This window comes from Dermacentor andersoni, chromosome 1, assembly GCF_023375885.2.
Source record: "Dermacentor andersoni chromosome 1, qqDerAnde1_hic_scaffold, whole genome shotgun sequence".
Classification (NCBI taxonomy): Eukaryota; Metazoa; Arthropoda; class Arachnida; order Ixodida; family Ixodidae; genus Dermacentor; species Dermacentor andersoni.
This window is the reverse complement of record NC_092814.1, coordinates 60,784,180-60,801,567: the sequence shown is the minus strand read 5'-3', so window position 1 is coordinate 60,801,567 and position 17,388 is coordinate 60,784,180. Positions and strand designations below refer to the sequence as shown.

Sequence of the window (17,388 nt, the reverse complement as noted above, 5' to 3'; positions counted from 1 at the left end):
AGTTGGACTGTTGAAAATTACGAATACAAGCTGCCTTGAAAAAATAAAAAGACATTTTTTTTGCAATTTTCTGTTGCGCCTTTCCTCCAACGGCTGCCGGCAGAGGCTGAAATTTGATGTCATGACACTCCCCACCCACCCCCCTACCCCCAACCACGTGCGGCCAAGATTGGCCACAGCCGCCGCAGCCTTTTCAAGGGTGTTGGTACCTTGCAGCGTTTGTTTATCGCCGTCTGCTATCTTCGCACACGGTCGGTCGGCTCATCCCTGGTAGAGGCACCAGAACTCAAATCCATGCTTGCGATGGAGGCGTCAGCATGCTTCGAATGACCGCATCCGCCCAGCTGGCTATCCGACGCGGGTATCATGACATCATGCTTTCCAACTTGCGCGCGCTGGGCAGAGTGGCATGCACTTATACAAACGCCAGAAATAAAGCCATCCACTTAAAAATGGGCTAAGTGACATTCTTTCGGTGTATTCGCACACTGAGGATTCATTTTGAGCATTTTCATAAAATTTTCAAATTTTGTGTCCATATCCCTATAAATGGTCTCTAATGTGACATTTGAGCAGTGGCAAAAGTGCACATGCTAGCCTGCTATATAAGTGCAGCTTACGCGTGGTGTTTACAAGGTGTGCATGCTTGTTGTGGCTGCCTTCCTGAGCTGCACTTAGAAAAAGATAGTGCAGCTGAGTCAATGAAATATGCACAGTGCAGCCCATAGGAAGCATTCCACCACCACAGACTCAACGACTACTGCTAGGGTGAGAGTTGAATCCTCCCTTGCTAATACAGTAGACTTCTGTTAATTTGACTCCAAAGGTTTAGGGGTGTGAATATTCAAAACTTTCGAATAATGAATCAAATAGTGTCCTATTCAATTCAGTCTCCAAATCAAATAGTCACTATGCATAAACAGGAATCATATTGAGATACTTCGAAATATCAACTGCACCTAAATAAACATAAAATTGGAGCACAAGTAAAGTAAATTTTCATCCCCACAGGCACAGTAAAGACATAAAACGTAACTTGCATCATGGAGCAGGCTTCATAACTTAGATAGCTATACTCTGCAGGCTATACAGCAATCATTCTCACTTTCTGAAGTGGCCTGCACACGGGAAGCTACTTGTTTGCTCCTAACACTTTATTTGTGCTTTTCATACACAATGCTTCATAACGTACTACAGTAAAAGCTCATTAATTTGAATTCCGCGGGGATGCTATGAAAATTCGAATTATACAAAATTCGAACTAATGAAAGTCAGAGAAAAAAATCGCTCGGTTAAGGCGCGTATATAGTCTGACGTGGCGTGAGCACGCGCACACACGCTACGTCGCGTTGGCGTGAACATCTATACTTCAAAGCACTGGCGCAGCCAACGTAACCGGACGCGGCCAGCGCGGTCCGACGCGCCCGATGTCGAGATAGCTCTTGCTCCATCCGCGCGTTCGTCACGCTGACTGGGGCGGAGAAAAAAAATGTCGGTCTCGTGCGAAAAGCGAAGCATCGATTGCAATAGAATATTAGTAGATAACTATACGAAGTAAGGATAATAGTTTTATCGGCCGTATAAACTTGTAAGCATTCGCTTACTAAATAAATTAACAAGCACGGTGTCACGCGCGCACAGGTAAGCATGAACGCATCTCGCTCGATAACCGCGGAAACTCGCTGAAAAACACCGGAGTGAGGACACGCAGCAGTGGCAGCGAGCGAATTGACGTTCGTACAGCTCTCACTTCAATGCGAACGAAATGTAGAAAGCACATCGCATATGAAGCTACCGACACTATGCGCACTCTGCAAACATCGCAGATCGCATTGATGAGGCCCACGCGAGCGCGCACTTTGGCCACGTCGCAGATTGTTTTCAAGATGCGGCACCCGCATGGCCGCGCCGTAAGCAGCAGCCGCCGAAGATCGTCCTCCCGTCCCTCCCTCACCTCCCTGCCTTGCGCGCGACAAGAGAGGGCGCGCTCCGCCCCACCTTCCCTCTCGCGCACGAGAGATTGAGCCACGTTTGCCGGCTCACCCTCGCACGCTTGTACACAAAGAAGATGGCGCGCGGCGACGGTGTTATCGTCCTTGCCGCTGATCAAAAAAGCAAAGCTGCGCGACTCACGCAGCGACGCCAGCGTGCTCCCGCGCCCTAGCACTCTCCCCATCCACGATGATGCGGAGTTCGAATTATCGGTGGTGGTGTGGATTTCAGTGTGAATAAGCGGGATGTGTTACATATTGCTTTCAATACATTGTTGGACGGACCACGGTGACTACTTCGAATTATCCGAAATTTTGAACTAACGAGTAGTGAATTAACAAGCTTTTATTGTATGTAATGACAGAAGCTTGTCTTGTTAAATTTAAGAATGCTGTGATGTGAACATCGTTTTATTAATCGTGATAATGGCTACAGTCAACGACCAATTTTTCGTACATGCCCAATAATTCGGACGCCTTCGCAGCACCGCCACGTATCCATAGAGTCAATGTGCAAGAACATCTGAAACTTCAGACGCAAAAACCCTTCGCAGTCCAATTTTCCGGACTTTTGGCCATGACCACAGGTCCAAAGTGGCATTGATCAAATCCACCACTGCCGCCATTTTTATTATCTTGCCGCCTCAAACAGGCGCTCTTGTATGCAGATCCTCTGGTAGCCATAGCCACCACTGCAGCAACGCTAGGTCTAGCTACTTCGACGTGCGCTACCAAGCTTCTTGCTGTTCAGTGGCGTATTTTTCATTTAAACAATTCGCCGCTGTTAGCAATGGCCCCGACTCCGCCTTTGTAATCCTTGCTAATGGCTTCGAAGCTCGGAAAGCACGACGCGTTGCATAATGCAGGTTCCCGAACGTTAGCTTCGCCTTAGTACAGCACTGTTCCACGGTGAAGCATACGCAAAGTATTGTGGTGAAGCATACCAAGAGTGGGAAAGGCCAATTGTCACTGGACGCTGTACGTATTCCCTAATTATACACACGTAAACCCGCCATCTCCTGTCACAGTACGAGCACCGATACGCCTAATAAGTGCACTGGCAGGACTTCAGAGTTATTTCGGACGTGCCTGTGGCTATTTGAGTCCCGAGGGGCAGTAAAAGGCATGCATTAATTTGTTCCGATGTTTTTGCTGAATTGCTCAATGCTGAATTGTGGCCTGTTTTCGGCAGAATTCAAAGAAGAAATGGCAACTCACAATGAACGATTCTCATATTGACCCAATTTTAATGCATGCCTTCTAAAAAAACCTGGTCCAAAAACTACCTGCGCATTACAATCAATTACAAAACCAAAACCACGTTCGCAACATCAGCAACAGCTTGCCATCAGAGCCAGTGTCATCCCCATTACAAAGAAGTGTTCATGTGTGGTGGTTATGACACATCGCCTTGAGGCCTTTAATTACAAAACGTCTTTTAAAAATCAAGTTCACTGACATTCTAAGCTAGTGGCAACAGTGTTGCATCATGTTTTCTGCACTGCAGTGACTTGTATGCGTCACAAGATGAACTGTCGGATTAGCCAGTCTAGGCACGGGCAGCCATACCAATTGCAATTGTAGCGGAGAGGTTTGAGATATGCCTAATATCAAACACAATTGACCCCAACACAGTAATAAAAGCCATCCAAGGTTCATGACAACTGACATTAGATGCAATTATTGCTACTCCGTGAAGGTTAACTCTGCAGGTTTCATCTTGTTTCCGATTGCCAAAACTGAAAGTCTGCATTGCTTGTTTTTTTTTCTTTAATAGAATCAGGTGAGCATTAAATTTGGGGACACTTTGTTTCCTACTATACATACATAAAAACAGGACGCATGTTAGATTCGGGGGTGCATTAGAATCAGGTAAGTACAGTAAAACCTCGTTAAACCGTACCGGCTTAAACAGTAGTTTCGTTTTAAAAGTAGTAAAGTCAAATCTCCGATTCAGCGGCCATTGAACATAATGTGTTTTGTATCCGCATAAACCGTACCAGCTTATTGCGTACGGATCGGTTAAAACGTAGCGTTTCAACTTTTCGTCGCGCAAACACAGCGATGAGCCGTCTCCACTGGGCGGCCCGGCAGAACAAGCGTCAGAGATCGGAACAACGGCCTCCAAGTGCCCTGTGCGTTTGCGCGTGAAGCCGCATCAACATCAACATCATTTCGACGCCGTGCCAGAGAGCATTATGGCGTCGTGCAAGCGAGGACTCATGTCGTTCCGAAGCTCGGATAAAAAAGACGCCGGGTGCTCAGCATAGAAGAAAAATTAGACATCGTCTATGCTATCGAACGTGACACGAAGGAGTTGGCAACGGCACGCAACAGGGATCTGCTGTTGACTACAGTATGTGGCATTTGGAATGCGACGAAGTTGCTCGGAAGCACTGCTGTGACCGCGAAGACATGTCGGCTACGAGGTTGCACTTTTCGCCATCGTTGCCTGTGTTGTTGCCGAAGTGCCGACCAGCGACAGTGATGACGACATGGAAAGCGACAGCACGGGCGATTCAGGCCCGACAGTGGCATAAGCTACGCGTTACGTCAGCCTCATGAATGCAATCGTCGTGACGAGAACAGGGGCGCGATAACGTAACTCTATTTCAAATGAAAAGTATTCCAAACTCCGGCACCCGGCAATGAAAAAGGTGCCCCCGGTACTTCTGCAGCACTACTGCGCACGTGCACGGAGAATACGTAACGCCAACGAGGGATCTGCCATGCGAGTGTTTGCCGAGAAGAGGGGGCTGGCTGAAAAGCTGGCACGCAGCTTCAGTAAGTTTGAGGCCGCTGTCGTCGTCGTGTTAGGTCGCCGCGGCATCAAACGAAAATAACACTTTTGTCGCACGAAGTGAATAAATACTGCATGTTTTTTTTTTCACTTTCATCGCACTCTCTCCGAGTTCCGTTTTCGACAGGTAAGTGGGTGATCTCATGCTATTCGGTTAAACAGTACTACCGTTTAGTACGTACTTTTTCCGAGCTCCGGCCAACTACGGTTTAACGAGGTTTCACTGTACTGCCAAATAAATCTGCAATGAGTTCGATATTTTTTTTTTGCCTTTTATCTTAATTATACCCGCTTCATAATTCAGCGAATTTTATCTGATGCATCAAGGTCAAACCAACAGAAGTCAACTGTGCATCCAGAGAAGTGCTGCTGATGAATGTGACCCACATTACCATGAGACTTCAGTACAAAAGGAACTTTTGACAGTCTTGAACAAAGATCAGGCATTCATAAAAAATTATACAGTTGAACCCTACAATAACAAAATTGGCAGAGGAAGCGAAAAAAAAATCACTTTCAAGAGAATTCTGTTGTTACGAAATGAGACAGCACGGACAGGAAATGCATTGCAAAACGAAACCATACAGTGAAAATGCGTTAGCCTACTATTCCTTTTATTACTTTGACTGCATTAGCCTACTTTGACTGCATTATCGACAACACAAAGTGTGCCCCAAGCGTCAGTCAGCAATGGCAGCATTGCCATGAAACGGTATTCTCAATCGATTGATTGGTTTCGGAGATACGATCCCTTTCACGAGATTTCACCTAACTCGGAAGACGGAGCAACAGCATTCCACGCACGCAACAGTGTTCCTTTAACATGTTGTCACCCGTAGACGCAGATGCATCTGGTGCCAAGCGTGAAAGTGATCGTGAAATCGACCCAGAATACGACCCCTTTGTGCAAGTCTACATTTGGCAATGGTGAACACATACGGGATGCCTGTTGGGTAATTTTGTCGGATGATCGCTCAATCACAGCTGGATGCATGGCAGCCCATACTGCAGCCACTATCTCAAGCGCCAAACCAAATCCACGTTGGTGGGATGCGGACTTCTTCGTTTTTGCTGCACTTTTCTCTCCGAGATGCAGATTATATACATTGCACTAGGTATGCAAAAACCGTTTTGTTATATGTCGGTAGAGGCATGTAGTCATGCCATTTGAAACAGGCAATCAACAAACAACATGGCGGCCATGGCATGTTTCCAGCACATGCGATCACTTCTGGTGCTTGGTTATTTTTGGGAACAAAAATGCCGGCGCCCACAAAAGGATAATGTGGTGGTGTTTTATGCAATTTAAGTGTGACGTAAAGGCAATTGAGCACTTTTTGGGGTTTGCTAGCGGTGCACGAGTAATATGCAGGGTAACATTCCAGAAAATTTCATTGATGCGGGAGTGCAGTCCAGTGATATTTCACTGTCGACAGATACGAAATGCATCAAATTGTACGGGTGTTCATCAGGGGCACGAAAATATTTTGTCACAAGACTTTGTTACTGCAGGTTTCAACTGTGCTACACTTGTTACCACACCTCTGTGAGGTTCCAGCAAAAGAAAGGCAAAAGGCACTCACTGTGTTTCCTTGAACCGCAGTCGTAAGTTATCTGGGTCAGCATCAGGCGAGAGGGAATCACTGCTGTCATTTGAAAGCTCGAAGCTGGCACCAGGGGCCAATTCATCCACTTCGTCATCAGGAGTCGAAGCAAGGGAGTCCAGCCCACCACCAGGCATTACCTCCTGGGCAACGCCTTTGAGCCGGGCCTCCCGTTCCCTGTCTGCCTGAATCGACTGGTAGATCAGCTGCGCTATCTCACTGTTTGTAGAGTCCCGCTCACGCCCAATCAAGAACCTACACAGCAAGAAAGGCAGTGGGCACTTAAATTATACAGCAAGACTTGGAATGATACAGCAAGTTCTTCGAAATAGAATCTGTGATTCCAGTTATGTCTACACAGGTCCTTACCTTTGAGTGTGGAATTTAATAAAATCAAGGGCACTCTGCACCCCACTGCATTTAGAGTTAGCTCATTAAAGAAAGAATGAGTCAACTTGCTCTACCTACTATGTACAGTACACCCGTACCACATTCCAAGCTGGTATGAAACAAAGCACACATCCACTTTGAGTCAACAATTATGTTATGAAAAAAAAAAAAAATATGGGCATGAAAATCGAACAATGCAGGAGAGAGAGAGAAAATATCAAGCAAAGTGATGTGGCCAATATTTGAATTGCAATGCTCTGGTAGTTAATAAATGAAAGGAGCAGGAAATCTTCCTCTAGTAACAATGCACATGCCGTCCACAGCTAACTAATAATATATTTGACAGTCGCATGACGTTTGTTAACTTTTTTTTAAGTAAGCAGTAAGTATTTGAATTAGGAAGGAACAGCGCCAACTAAGACGACCACAAGACGGAGAACGACACAGGACAAGCGCACCAAGTATGCAACATCTAGCCCAAATGGATGGTGTTCTGAAGCAGTAAGTAGACTCTTATTTGACTAGCCCAAAGCACATTTTTACATGATTTGTGCGTGTCACCACCAGAACAAGAAAGCTTTGATACAGGCTGGTGGTTTTTCAGTCGCCAGCGCTTTCTGGTTTGGTTATGTAAACAAAGCATTAAAAAGAAAAGAAAAAGAAAGAAAAAAATGCATTAATGGGGCTTATTCTTAAAAAGGGACCCTGAGTCGTTAGGGTAGGTCCTGATCATTAATTGCTGCATCTAAATGCTCCGCATAAAGCGTGTAATTTATTATAGGGTATTAAAAATGCACATCGCTACCTATCACAGCACACCACTCGGCTGAGTTTTCAGCCGCCCCCGACCAGGTGACGTGAGGCAACCATATGATGCCTGTAGGGCAACCTATCTGACTGGCTGCCCACGGCGCGTCATTGATAATCTTTCCAACTTTATGGCAAGGAAATGTTGTTCGTAATAGTTGGAATGTTAGTTAATTCATTTCTATAAAAAGAAAGTAACAAAAAGAGAATGCACAGGGACGATTTATCACTTCATTAAAACACCATTAAACATTCTGCGAACTGCAAGTCGTAGCACTACTGTGTGTAGGTGTTCGAACTTGGATAACATTTTAGAGCCAGCTGACAAGGACAAAAAGAAGACCGACATTACAAAGCACATTGTCGTGTCTACGTCTCCCTTTTTTCCTTGTCTGCTGGTGCTAAAATGTTATTCAAGAACTGCAGATCTTCTTGCAGTTTTCATGTGTTACAACTAAGCCAGACCTTCACCACAGCCAGAAAAGATCCAACACTTTGGCATGACATGACGTCATGTATTTTGATGGCATCTTCTAGGGCCTACATAATTATATAGTGGTACATTGTGTTCTAAAGAAACTGAATATTAAACATGGCAAGTTTCGGGAACATTTACTCAGCCAACACGGCCCAAATGCGAAAACATACATTGGAATACCTGACGTCACACTGACGTACCGGCGTCGAGGTTTCAGCACGAAATTCAAATACCGATACTTTGACCTTCATTTTCTCATCTAATAATCAAACTATTATTTTGAAATGACTGCCTGCAGGGTTCACAAACAATGCTTTATTAGTCCAAACTGATTTATTGTTTCGCTTTAGTGTCCCTTTATTGATAAAGTCGAACCTCAACGAAACTTGAATCTGAATTCCATGATACAACAAACTTGTTTCATTTCCAGAGTTCAAAAAAGAGCCAATATAACCAAAACTATGCACTAGCCTGGGAAGCTAGCACACAGCTGAAACGAAAAAACAAGAAAAAAAGTGGCAACATATAAAGAATATCCAGTTGAATAAAGAATAAATGGTAACAAGAACTCACCGAACAAGACCAGATGTGTTTCTCAAAACTGAAGCAGCATAGGCTTGTGTCACACCGACAAGAGATTTTCCATCCACTTCTATAATTTGGTCATTGACACGAATTCTAGAAAAAGTTACAATTCTGTATAATAACTCAGAACATGTTGCACACACACACACATCACCATGGAGTTGCACCTCAGTATTTGAAAATAGTTAAATTTTCCAAAAGAACCAAATACATGCACTTGTAAAATACTGCTTGAAACAATGAATTGAATGCTGCAATAAATTAAAGCCAAGCAGTTGTGTAATCATGTTTGCTTAGCATCTAAGTCTAGGCCTACTTTCGAGATACCTGGCCCTACCTGTCTGCTTCAATATAGACTGCCGTTCCAGCTACCGTAAAAACTGGAATATAGGTCGAACTTTTTTTCAAAAAGCCATTGTGAAAAGTCGACCCTCATCTTATATACCGAATATTGGTGGAAAAACTACGGAAGTCTTGCAACAATGGGCAGATGAAGTAAACAGCCGCCATTAGCAGCAGCGCGGCATGGCGACATTGTGGCGCCGCCAATTTGCGTTTCAATTGTCACAAAGTTATATTGCTTAAAAGCTGCTTTTTCACATTTTGTTTCAAAATGAGCGGAAGCTGACGGCAATTCACCGTCGCCTTCAAGAAAAAGGCGATTGAGTACGAGGAAGCCCACGGCTACCTGGCGGCACAGCACGAATTTGGAGTACCCGAAAAGAGCATTCGGTACTGGCGGAGGCAGAAGCAGCGTATAACTTGCAGCAACCAAAGAAAACGACCGCAGCGTATCCAGAACTGGAGGAGAAGGTTGCGGAGTTTGTCCGGGAGCTGCGTGTAAGATCACTGCCTGTGACTGCCGAATGCCTCCGTTTGCAAGTGGTAGAGATCGCGCGCGCATCTGGACTGACGAGGGCGCAATTCAAGGGCTCGCCATCCTGGGTGCGACGATTCATCAAGAGGAAGGGCTCTGCGCTGGACGGCACAGAGGACGATGCTCTATGGGACGTGGGCAGCGAGAAGCACTCGTCACCCGACTCTAGTTCGGACGACTCTGATTCAAAGTAGTGCTTGCGCACTTCGTACCCTTCTGTGTACCGTACACCCGGCCAATTTTTAACAGTATCACGTGACCATCACCCCGCGTGTTTGTCCGCACCTTATCATCACGTCATGGAGCGGCGAAATGGCGAAAGTAAGCGCATGTGTACGCATGCGCGTATCTCGTTTCTTTCGCCACTCCGTGACGTGATGATAAGGTGCTGACAAACACGCGGGGTGATGGTCACGCGATACTGTTAACCCTTTCGCTGTCAGACCTTTCTGGCCGTGACGCACCCCCAGTGTCGGCTTGGTTTCAGGAAATGAGCATAACAGGGAATGAACATAGCAACTTATTTTTGGTTATGATTGCTATACAAATAACATAGTCAATGCAATATGCACATTTCAGTGTTCTGCAGCTGTTGTTAGTAAACATCATCATCATCATCAGTCTGACTATTAAAACCGGTCAACATCCAAATCTGACAATGCGGAACCCTCTTCCTCGCATGCGACTCTGTCCCGAGTCCGAATCCGAGCTCGGCTCGTATTCTGAATCGGAATTGAGCCACCGCTCCAATGAGCAGACGAAGGTCCCGCGCGCTGAGCCATTCGAAAGTAACCGCGCGCAGGGAGGATGCACTTTCAGTCGCGCGCACAACGGAGATAAATGGGACGTTGCGTGATCAAGAAGACAGAGGGAGATGGAAAAAGGCTAAACAAAGTTCGAAGGCCTTTACATTTACTGCTGCAAGTCGGAAGCGAGGGTGCGGCGAGAGAGCGAAAGCAGCAATCGAGTCACTCTTTTCGGAGTGACTCGATACGGCACGTGCGCCTGAACTTGACGTGCCGTATATAGCAGGCATACCAACAGAAGAAAAATAAAAACCTTCAAACCAGCGGAGATGGCAGAACAACCCTTGAACCCATAACCACACACGTGTGACGCACGATCCAGCGAATGCGGAGCCACCGCGCCACTCAGCAAAGAGAAAGTGGGGAGTGGCAGTAGCACCGTACTCTTCAATACATGGGTTAACACAGGTCGAGGCGAATATACGATCTTGTAGAAAGAGTCAACAGATGGCGTGGCCAATCCAGGAGCGCAGCTTTGCGCTCAGGCACGAAATTTTGAACGCACGATAGAGAACGTACCGGTACGTCAGGGACACTATGGGGGGGAAGCGCGATGACGTACCGGTACGTCCGTGACAGCGAAAGGGTTAAAACCTTGGCCAGGTGCACATGCGAGCAGCATTGAAATAAATACTGTCACCACTGTGTAACCGGCTGAGTCGCATTAGTTTCAAGGTAAGGGTGTATTTCAGTACTTATGCCATTGAAAAATATTTTTTTCATTTTTAGAATTGGTTAGTTGGGGGGTTGACCTATATTCCGGTCCGACCTATAGTCTGGTTTTTACGGTAGCCGTTTGTAAAACGCGTGTCAAGCAGTTTGTGATAATCATAACTGTAACACCAACACACTTTATTTTAGCAGATTTAGGTGACAAATATCTTGAAAATGGTGCATCTCTGAGGATTTCTGGTAAGCAGACATGACTTCACTACTGCTGGGCTCAAATTTCACTATTGAAACATGTGCTCTAAAGTTAATCATTTCAAAGTTAATAAGTGAACCTTTTCAATTATTCACCTGAACATTGACAGTTGTAGCGCAAGAAACGTCCACCTCTTCCGGTAATCCACAAGAACGGGCCAAATTGTGCTACATGCTCCATGCAATTTTTTTTTTTAAGTCCTCGAACTAAAATAAAGTACACGGTACAGTGTATGGTTGAAATTGACTGTAGTGTTTGAAAAATATTTCAATAGCACCACACACTACATTAGCAAAGAAAGCATTGTGAACGCAGAAAGGAAAACTGCAATAGAGGTGAGAAATCTAAGGCAACTTAAACATAAAGCAACCTTGACTCTGCAAATCATCACAAAGGAAAAAAATCTCTCAGGCTGACACAGCAAGAGCTCCTCTGTGCAGCAACAATGCTTTAAACAGTATATTAACAACCTTTCACTCACAAAAGAAACTGCTGGTAAAGCCATGTACCTCTGCCTATCTTGGCTTATAGTATGCAAGCCATAGAAATAAAAAAAAAAAGTGTCTACTATCAATTATCTTTTCATGATAACCAGTCAAAAAACAAAAGTAAATCCTGCACTCAAGTGCTGCATTTTTTTCATCCCCCTTCATAGTAACGACGTCATTACAGGTATAAAACACTTAAATGTGAGGCTAAATCAGACGCTTCAGTTTTCCCTGAAATGACGTCGGGACAGCATTGCCGATACAGGCACCCGCAAGTCTCATTTTCACAGCCCTTAACCCAAATATACAGTATTTTTGTGCTGCATAACCCGCACCAAAATTTTCTAATTAAATAGTAAAGACAAGGTGCACATGATCATGATTATATTGTGCTTAGTGTTACACTGACTATTTTAAGTGAAGGACAGGACGTGGACGTACGTAGCGCAAACTACCAACTGTTTAATACTGTTAAAGGACATGCTTATATACAAGGAGATATGGCGCGAGGGAGATATAAAAAGATATGACAAGGTGACGACATAAAATCATACTTTAGGCCAGGCATACATCGTTCACTTGCACCCGTTCACCCTGGCAAACTCGAACTCAGCTTCGATAAGCGCAATGAACGGAGTGCTTACGCACATCTTTTTCTTTAGTTATTGCAAGCACTTTTTTTTTTCGATAGGCAAAATGGGAACAAACAACAACAAAAAAAGTAAAGACTGCTCGGATGGCAGAGGCCCATGTGCGATCCTGACCTGGCTAAGCTCATTGCGTTGGAACACATTTAGGTTTTTAGTTGCATGCCGATCACCGCTCAAATGCTGTGATAAATTTGCTTTCACGGACCCTTTGCAATCCAAATTGAATTCCTGAAGAAACAGAAAAAAAGTTATGCCTATTTTACATTAAATCGAAAATGCTGAACCCAATTTGCAATTTTTGCTGTAGCATGCAGCCATCAATCTGTACAGTGAAAAAAAAGATATTGAGGTGAAAGTTTTATACCTGTTGTCCTTGTAGGCAGCTCCATTCTCTGTAATAGTTTTGACAAAAATTCCTAGTTTTTCTAACCCAGCATCGGCACCAACTCCCATGCCAATAATGCTGAGACCCAGCCCCTCTGGCCCTGCATAGAAAGGAAAGAAGGCAAAAGTCCTCATACAGATGGCCCACAGGAAGCTGGTAAACATGTACAGAAGTTATCATATGTGACACAAACATGTTTGCAATTTTTAATTCTTCCCTTACCACCAAACCTGGATCTTAGAGGTACAGAGGTAGTCTGCATATGCAGAGCTTGCCTCTTCCAACTTAGTACAGTTAGACTACACACCAGCACTCAAAGTAATTTGTCTGTTTAACAAATAGGAGTGCACATCAGCACACTAAAGAAGATAACTTCCACTAAAGTGAATGCATAAATTAATTTTTATATATGTAGTTATATTAAGCATTGAACATAGAGCAATAGCTTCCCAGATGCTTCTACACATGTTGCTTCTAAGTGCACCCTAAGTGTTTAAACATTTGAGGTGTGCTAAGTCCTTGGCAATTAAATTACCAAAATTGCTGTAGCAAGCTGCTGGGTAGCAAGAAAAACATGTACAGGCAGGTCATAATGAAGACCCAAACACACAAAGAACAATGCTTATGCGCAATTAGTACTAGAAACTGATGTTTGTGCATTTTGATGTGGCATAACCAGGCATTGGGCATGCTCTGGCAACAAAACAAAGCCATAGCAATCACATCCCTTCTATGTGTTTGTGAACGAATCATGCTGATGTCACACACTCACAAATGCATAAAGGGAAAAATGCCTTCTAGTGTGTTTTCTCTTGCGCAAATTTCCTTCCGGCCTGATAGCTCCTGTTGCCGAGTCCTGTTCCGGCCTGTTGCTCCCTTTATGCAGAGTCAAATTCTTCCACTAAAGGCCAAAAAAAGAAAAGCAGCAGCGCTAGGCGCAAGAGAGGAGGTGTCTTTTCCCACTAGCAACATTAGCAGCGTTGCCTGTGCAATGCTGTTGGTGGAAAATTACATAACTTCGATCTGGAGAGCCAAATCAGTATACTAGATCTATAGAAAAATCATAAGGCTACTACTCTACACTTGTTTGTCCTATTAAAGACATCCAATAACAAACATGCTCTGAAGACCTTGTGTTCTTTAGCACTACAGGCTGTTCATGGAAGAAAAACATATGCACAATGAAGGGCAGAGATGCTGCAGCACTGATTTTCTTGCTGTGCTCAGTTTTGTACAAAGCTGCTTTGATTGGATTTGGTAATGCAAAATTTGCACAGCCAAAATATACTTAATCCACTTAATCCTTTCCAATGTCCTGTAAGGACAAGATTTCGCTGATGTTCTTATCTAGCCCAATGTAACAACGCTACTTAAAAATACTATAGAATGGTATTGTAATGAGCTAGCTGGGAGTCAGCAGAGTTTTCCCAATACTAAAAGCTTTATCATATGAGAAGTCATTCCAAACATTACTTTAGCAAGGAGGATTTCTTTGAGAAAGAAGGAATGACTTGTTAGACCAACAATTCTTTACAGCTTTGGAGTCATCTTTACCATGTGCAATACAGTGCAACAGATTGCTAAATACATTTAATCCAAAAAATGTAAAGTAACATTGTTTACCCGGCATTGTAATCCCCATGCTTTCTTGCATACAATTAAGAAGCAATTAGGGGCTAAAATCAGCATTTTCACGAGAAATACTTTTTGTAATGTTTGTTTTGGATTTCTAAGCATATAAAGAAAAAGAAGCTCCTCGCCAAGTTTGGTTAGTATTATCTGCGCGATAGAAGAGACGCAAAAGATTTTTTACCTGGAAGTTGCAAGTGCTCTGGCATGTTTTGAGATGTTTGATTCTATTTTTCTCAGTTTGCAATTTTTGGTCAAATCGCACTTTTAGAAAAAAATATCATTTCGAAACTGCAAAGGCTAAAACTGTTTGCAAGATTGTTTCTAGGCTGAAAATGTGGAGGAACAAGGCTATAGACATCTTGAATTCTTAGATTGCTTCTAATGAGAAAAAAGTACAGATTTGCATTGCATGCATTCTGGAGTTTTACGTGCCAAAACTATGTACGATTTGATAATGAGGCAGGCCGTGGTGGGGACTCTGGATCGATTTTGACCACCAGGGGATCTTTAATGTGCCCGGACATGGCTGTTTTTGCATTTCACCCCCATCGAAACGTGGCCGGGATTTGATCTCGCGACCTCGCGCTTAGCAGCGCAACATCATAGTTGCTAAGCCATCGCGGTAGGTAAGTATAGCTTTCTGGATCACAGTAACAACAAAAACCAAATTTAGTTTTCAAGTGATGCCGTTTCCACAGAAGGCATAAAATTGCAAGAAGCTGCCCCTATCCTGTAATATAGGGCGTCCAAAAGATATTCAGGAAAATTTTATCTAACTTCATAATTTTTAATATGACAGTTTTCCAAAGGTGAAACATTCATTTGCTCATTGGGACATGCATAAATTTTTTTCAATTTGTGTTAGGGTAATAAAATTCACTACATATTCAAATAACTATGTAATAGATTCAAATGTAATACATAAACAAAAGGCAGAATCAATTCCCTTTTCATGCATAAAAGTTTTAAAAAACGATATAGATTGCCAGAATCAAGATTGTGGGACAAAATTGAACAAAGTTTGTAAAGACATGCTTGTATATACCAATAAAAGAATGTAACAAAAATTATGATATATTATAAAAAATATATTGCCATCTAATAGGCACTATCTCTGAAAAAATCATAATTTTTCATTGAACAGGTATTCCACTACAAAAATTTAACTGCAAGTACTACAGTTGGGCGTGCTGGGCCGCAGCCGCCAATGTTACTGGCTGGTTTGCATCATCGTCGCTCTCAGAGTCAAAGTCCGATGAAAAGGCAGCATCCTCAGACTCGCTGCTGCCCCATCCATCGATACAATCAACCACAGACGTAGCAGAATCGCGAGATCTGCGATCTTTCAAAGCGTGCATCCCGCTCCCGGAGGTGGCCATTTTTCAGGATCGTGAAACATTGGAGCGCATTCAAAAAGTACTGCATTGCGGGCGAAAAGTGAACTGCTTAGAAAACAAAAATACTGTTCTCCTCCTTCGTGTCCAATGATGCAGAGTGTTCGAGAGCAGCGCGGTAGGTCTCGTAAGTGGCGTTTCAAAGCATCTATAGCGAGCAGCCATTTTTTTCTTTCTACTTTTATGATTGCGAAAACTTCGGAGTGCGTTAAAAAATTACCGCCTGGCGGGAAAAAAGTGAACTGCTTAGAAAACAAAAAAATTGTTCTCCTTCACATCTTAGCGCATTGTGTCCGAAAGCGGCGCGGAAGGTCTCGAAAGCGGAGTTTCAAACCATCGATAGTGGGCTAACGATGCGGGAAAGAGTTCAATTTAGATGTACTTATCTGAATTTTACTGATTGCGCATTTATGTGTTTGTGTTGTATTAAATGTATTAGCACTGATTCGATATAACCCACCCCTTCTGCAATTCTCCCAAACAAGAAGGTCATTTAGGTACTAATAGAATGAAGCGAGATATCTACACCATTACGTTTTCTTAAATGTGCTGCACGGATCATAAATTTGCACAAGCGCAAACAGACAGACAAAAATGTGTGCAGGCATAGGATGAGATCTCTCCGAAAACAGCTGCCATATATTCTGCCATTGTAGGTATCAAGCACTTATGGCTTGAATTTCAACCAAGCGGTTGATTTAGGGGCATGGATTTCTAAAATGCGACAGTACTGAAAGGTCACTGGTCTGGGTCAGACTTGGCTTAATTATTTGGCTAAACAGTCAAGCCTGGCATGGCAGGCATGTCAGGCTTAGCTGTTTGACATATCATGGTTTCTTACTATCGGCAGATTGTGCTGCTGTGAAGCCACAGCTTAAGGCAAAATTTGCACATAATCCACACCCCGGCTTTACTGTTAACATACGCAATTTTTGGGCATGTTATACATGCCAAATTATGGTACTTTCAATGGGAGACGGGAGCAGCAGCCGGTGCACGGCCAGACTGCTGGGTTGGAAGTGCCATCACGAGTTGACACATTGCTGAGAACACAGTCAGCAGCGCAGTATGTTCAAAATATTCATCGCAACTGTTTACGCATCAAATTACCGGGCATTATCGTATCTTTAAATGCACATTTACAGGACCACAGCGTCACTTCGAATAAACTAGAAGTTCGAAATAAGCGGGTTCAAATTAAAAAATTCCACAGAATCCTGAAGACAGCACCAACCACTACATAAGTACATGTGCAAGGTATCCTTTTTATTCCAAGGGTGAAAGCACAGTATACACTACTTAGAAAATCGGGAGACGAAAAATATGGCCGAACATTTCTGTGCAAACAACATGCCGCATAACTACAACAGCATTATATTATCAGACTGTTCCCTCTGCACAGCCTCCCAGATTTTTAATGACGTTGCGCAAGCGTTAACAGCACGGAATGTCAGCGTAATAACCACGAGATACGATGAGATCAATGACAATGTGCTCAAGCACGCATAGCACTCTCAAGTGCGACTGCCTACTGCCAAGATGTTCACCTCAGCAGTACATACACCCTGCCTCTGTT

At 43.7% G+C, this 17,388-nt stretch overlaps 1 protein-coding gene across 2 annotated transcripts in view; it reads right to left on the bottom strand.

The window, feature by feature from the left end:
- The window catches only part of LOC126545636 (uncharacterized), a 108,699-nt gene that overhangs the window by 70,634 nt on the left and 20,677 nt on the right, over positions 1-17,388 (bottom strand). For both annotated transcript variants that reach the window (XM_050193560.1, XM_055061544.2), the window contains exons 8-10: positions 12,766-12,886; positions 8,644-8,748; positions 6,375-6,650 (exon numbers count right to left, since the gene is read on the bottom strand). In XM_050193560.1, coding sequence (XP_050049517.1) covers positions 6,375-6,650; positions 8,644-8,748; positions 12,766-12,886 — 502 coding nt within the window. The remainder of the gene's footprint in view (positions 1-6,374; positions 6,651-8,643; positions 8,749-12,765; positions 12,887-17,388) is intronic.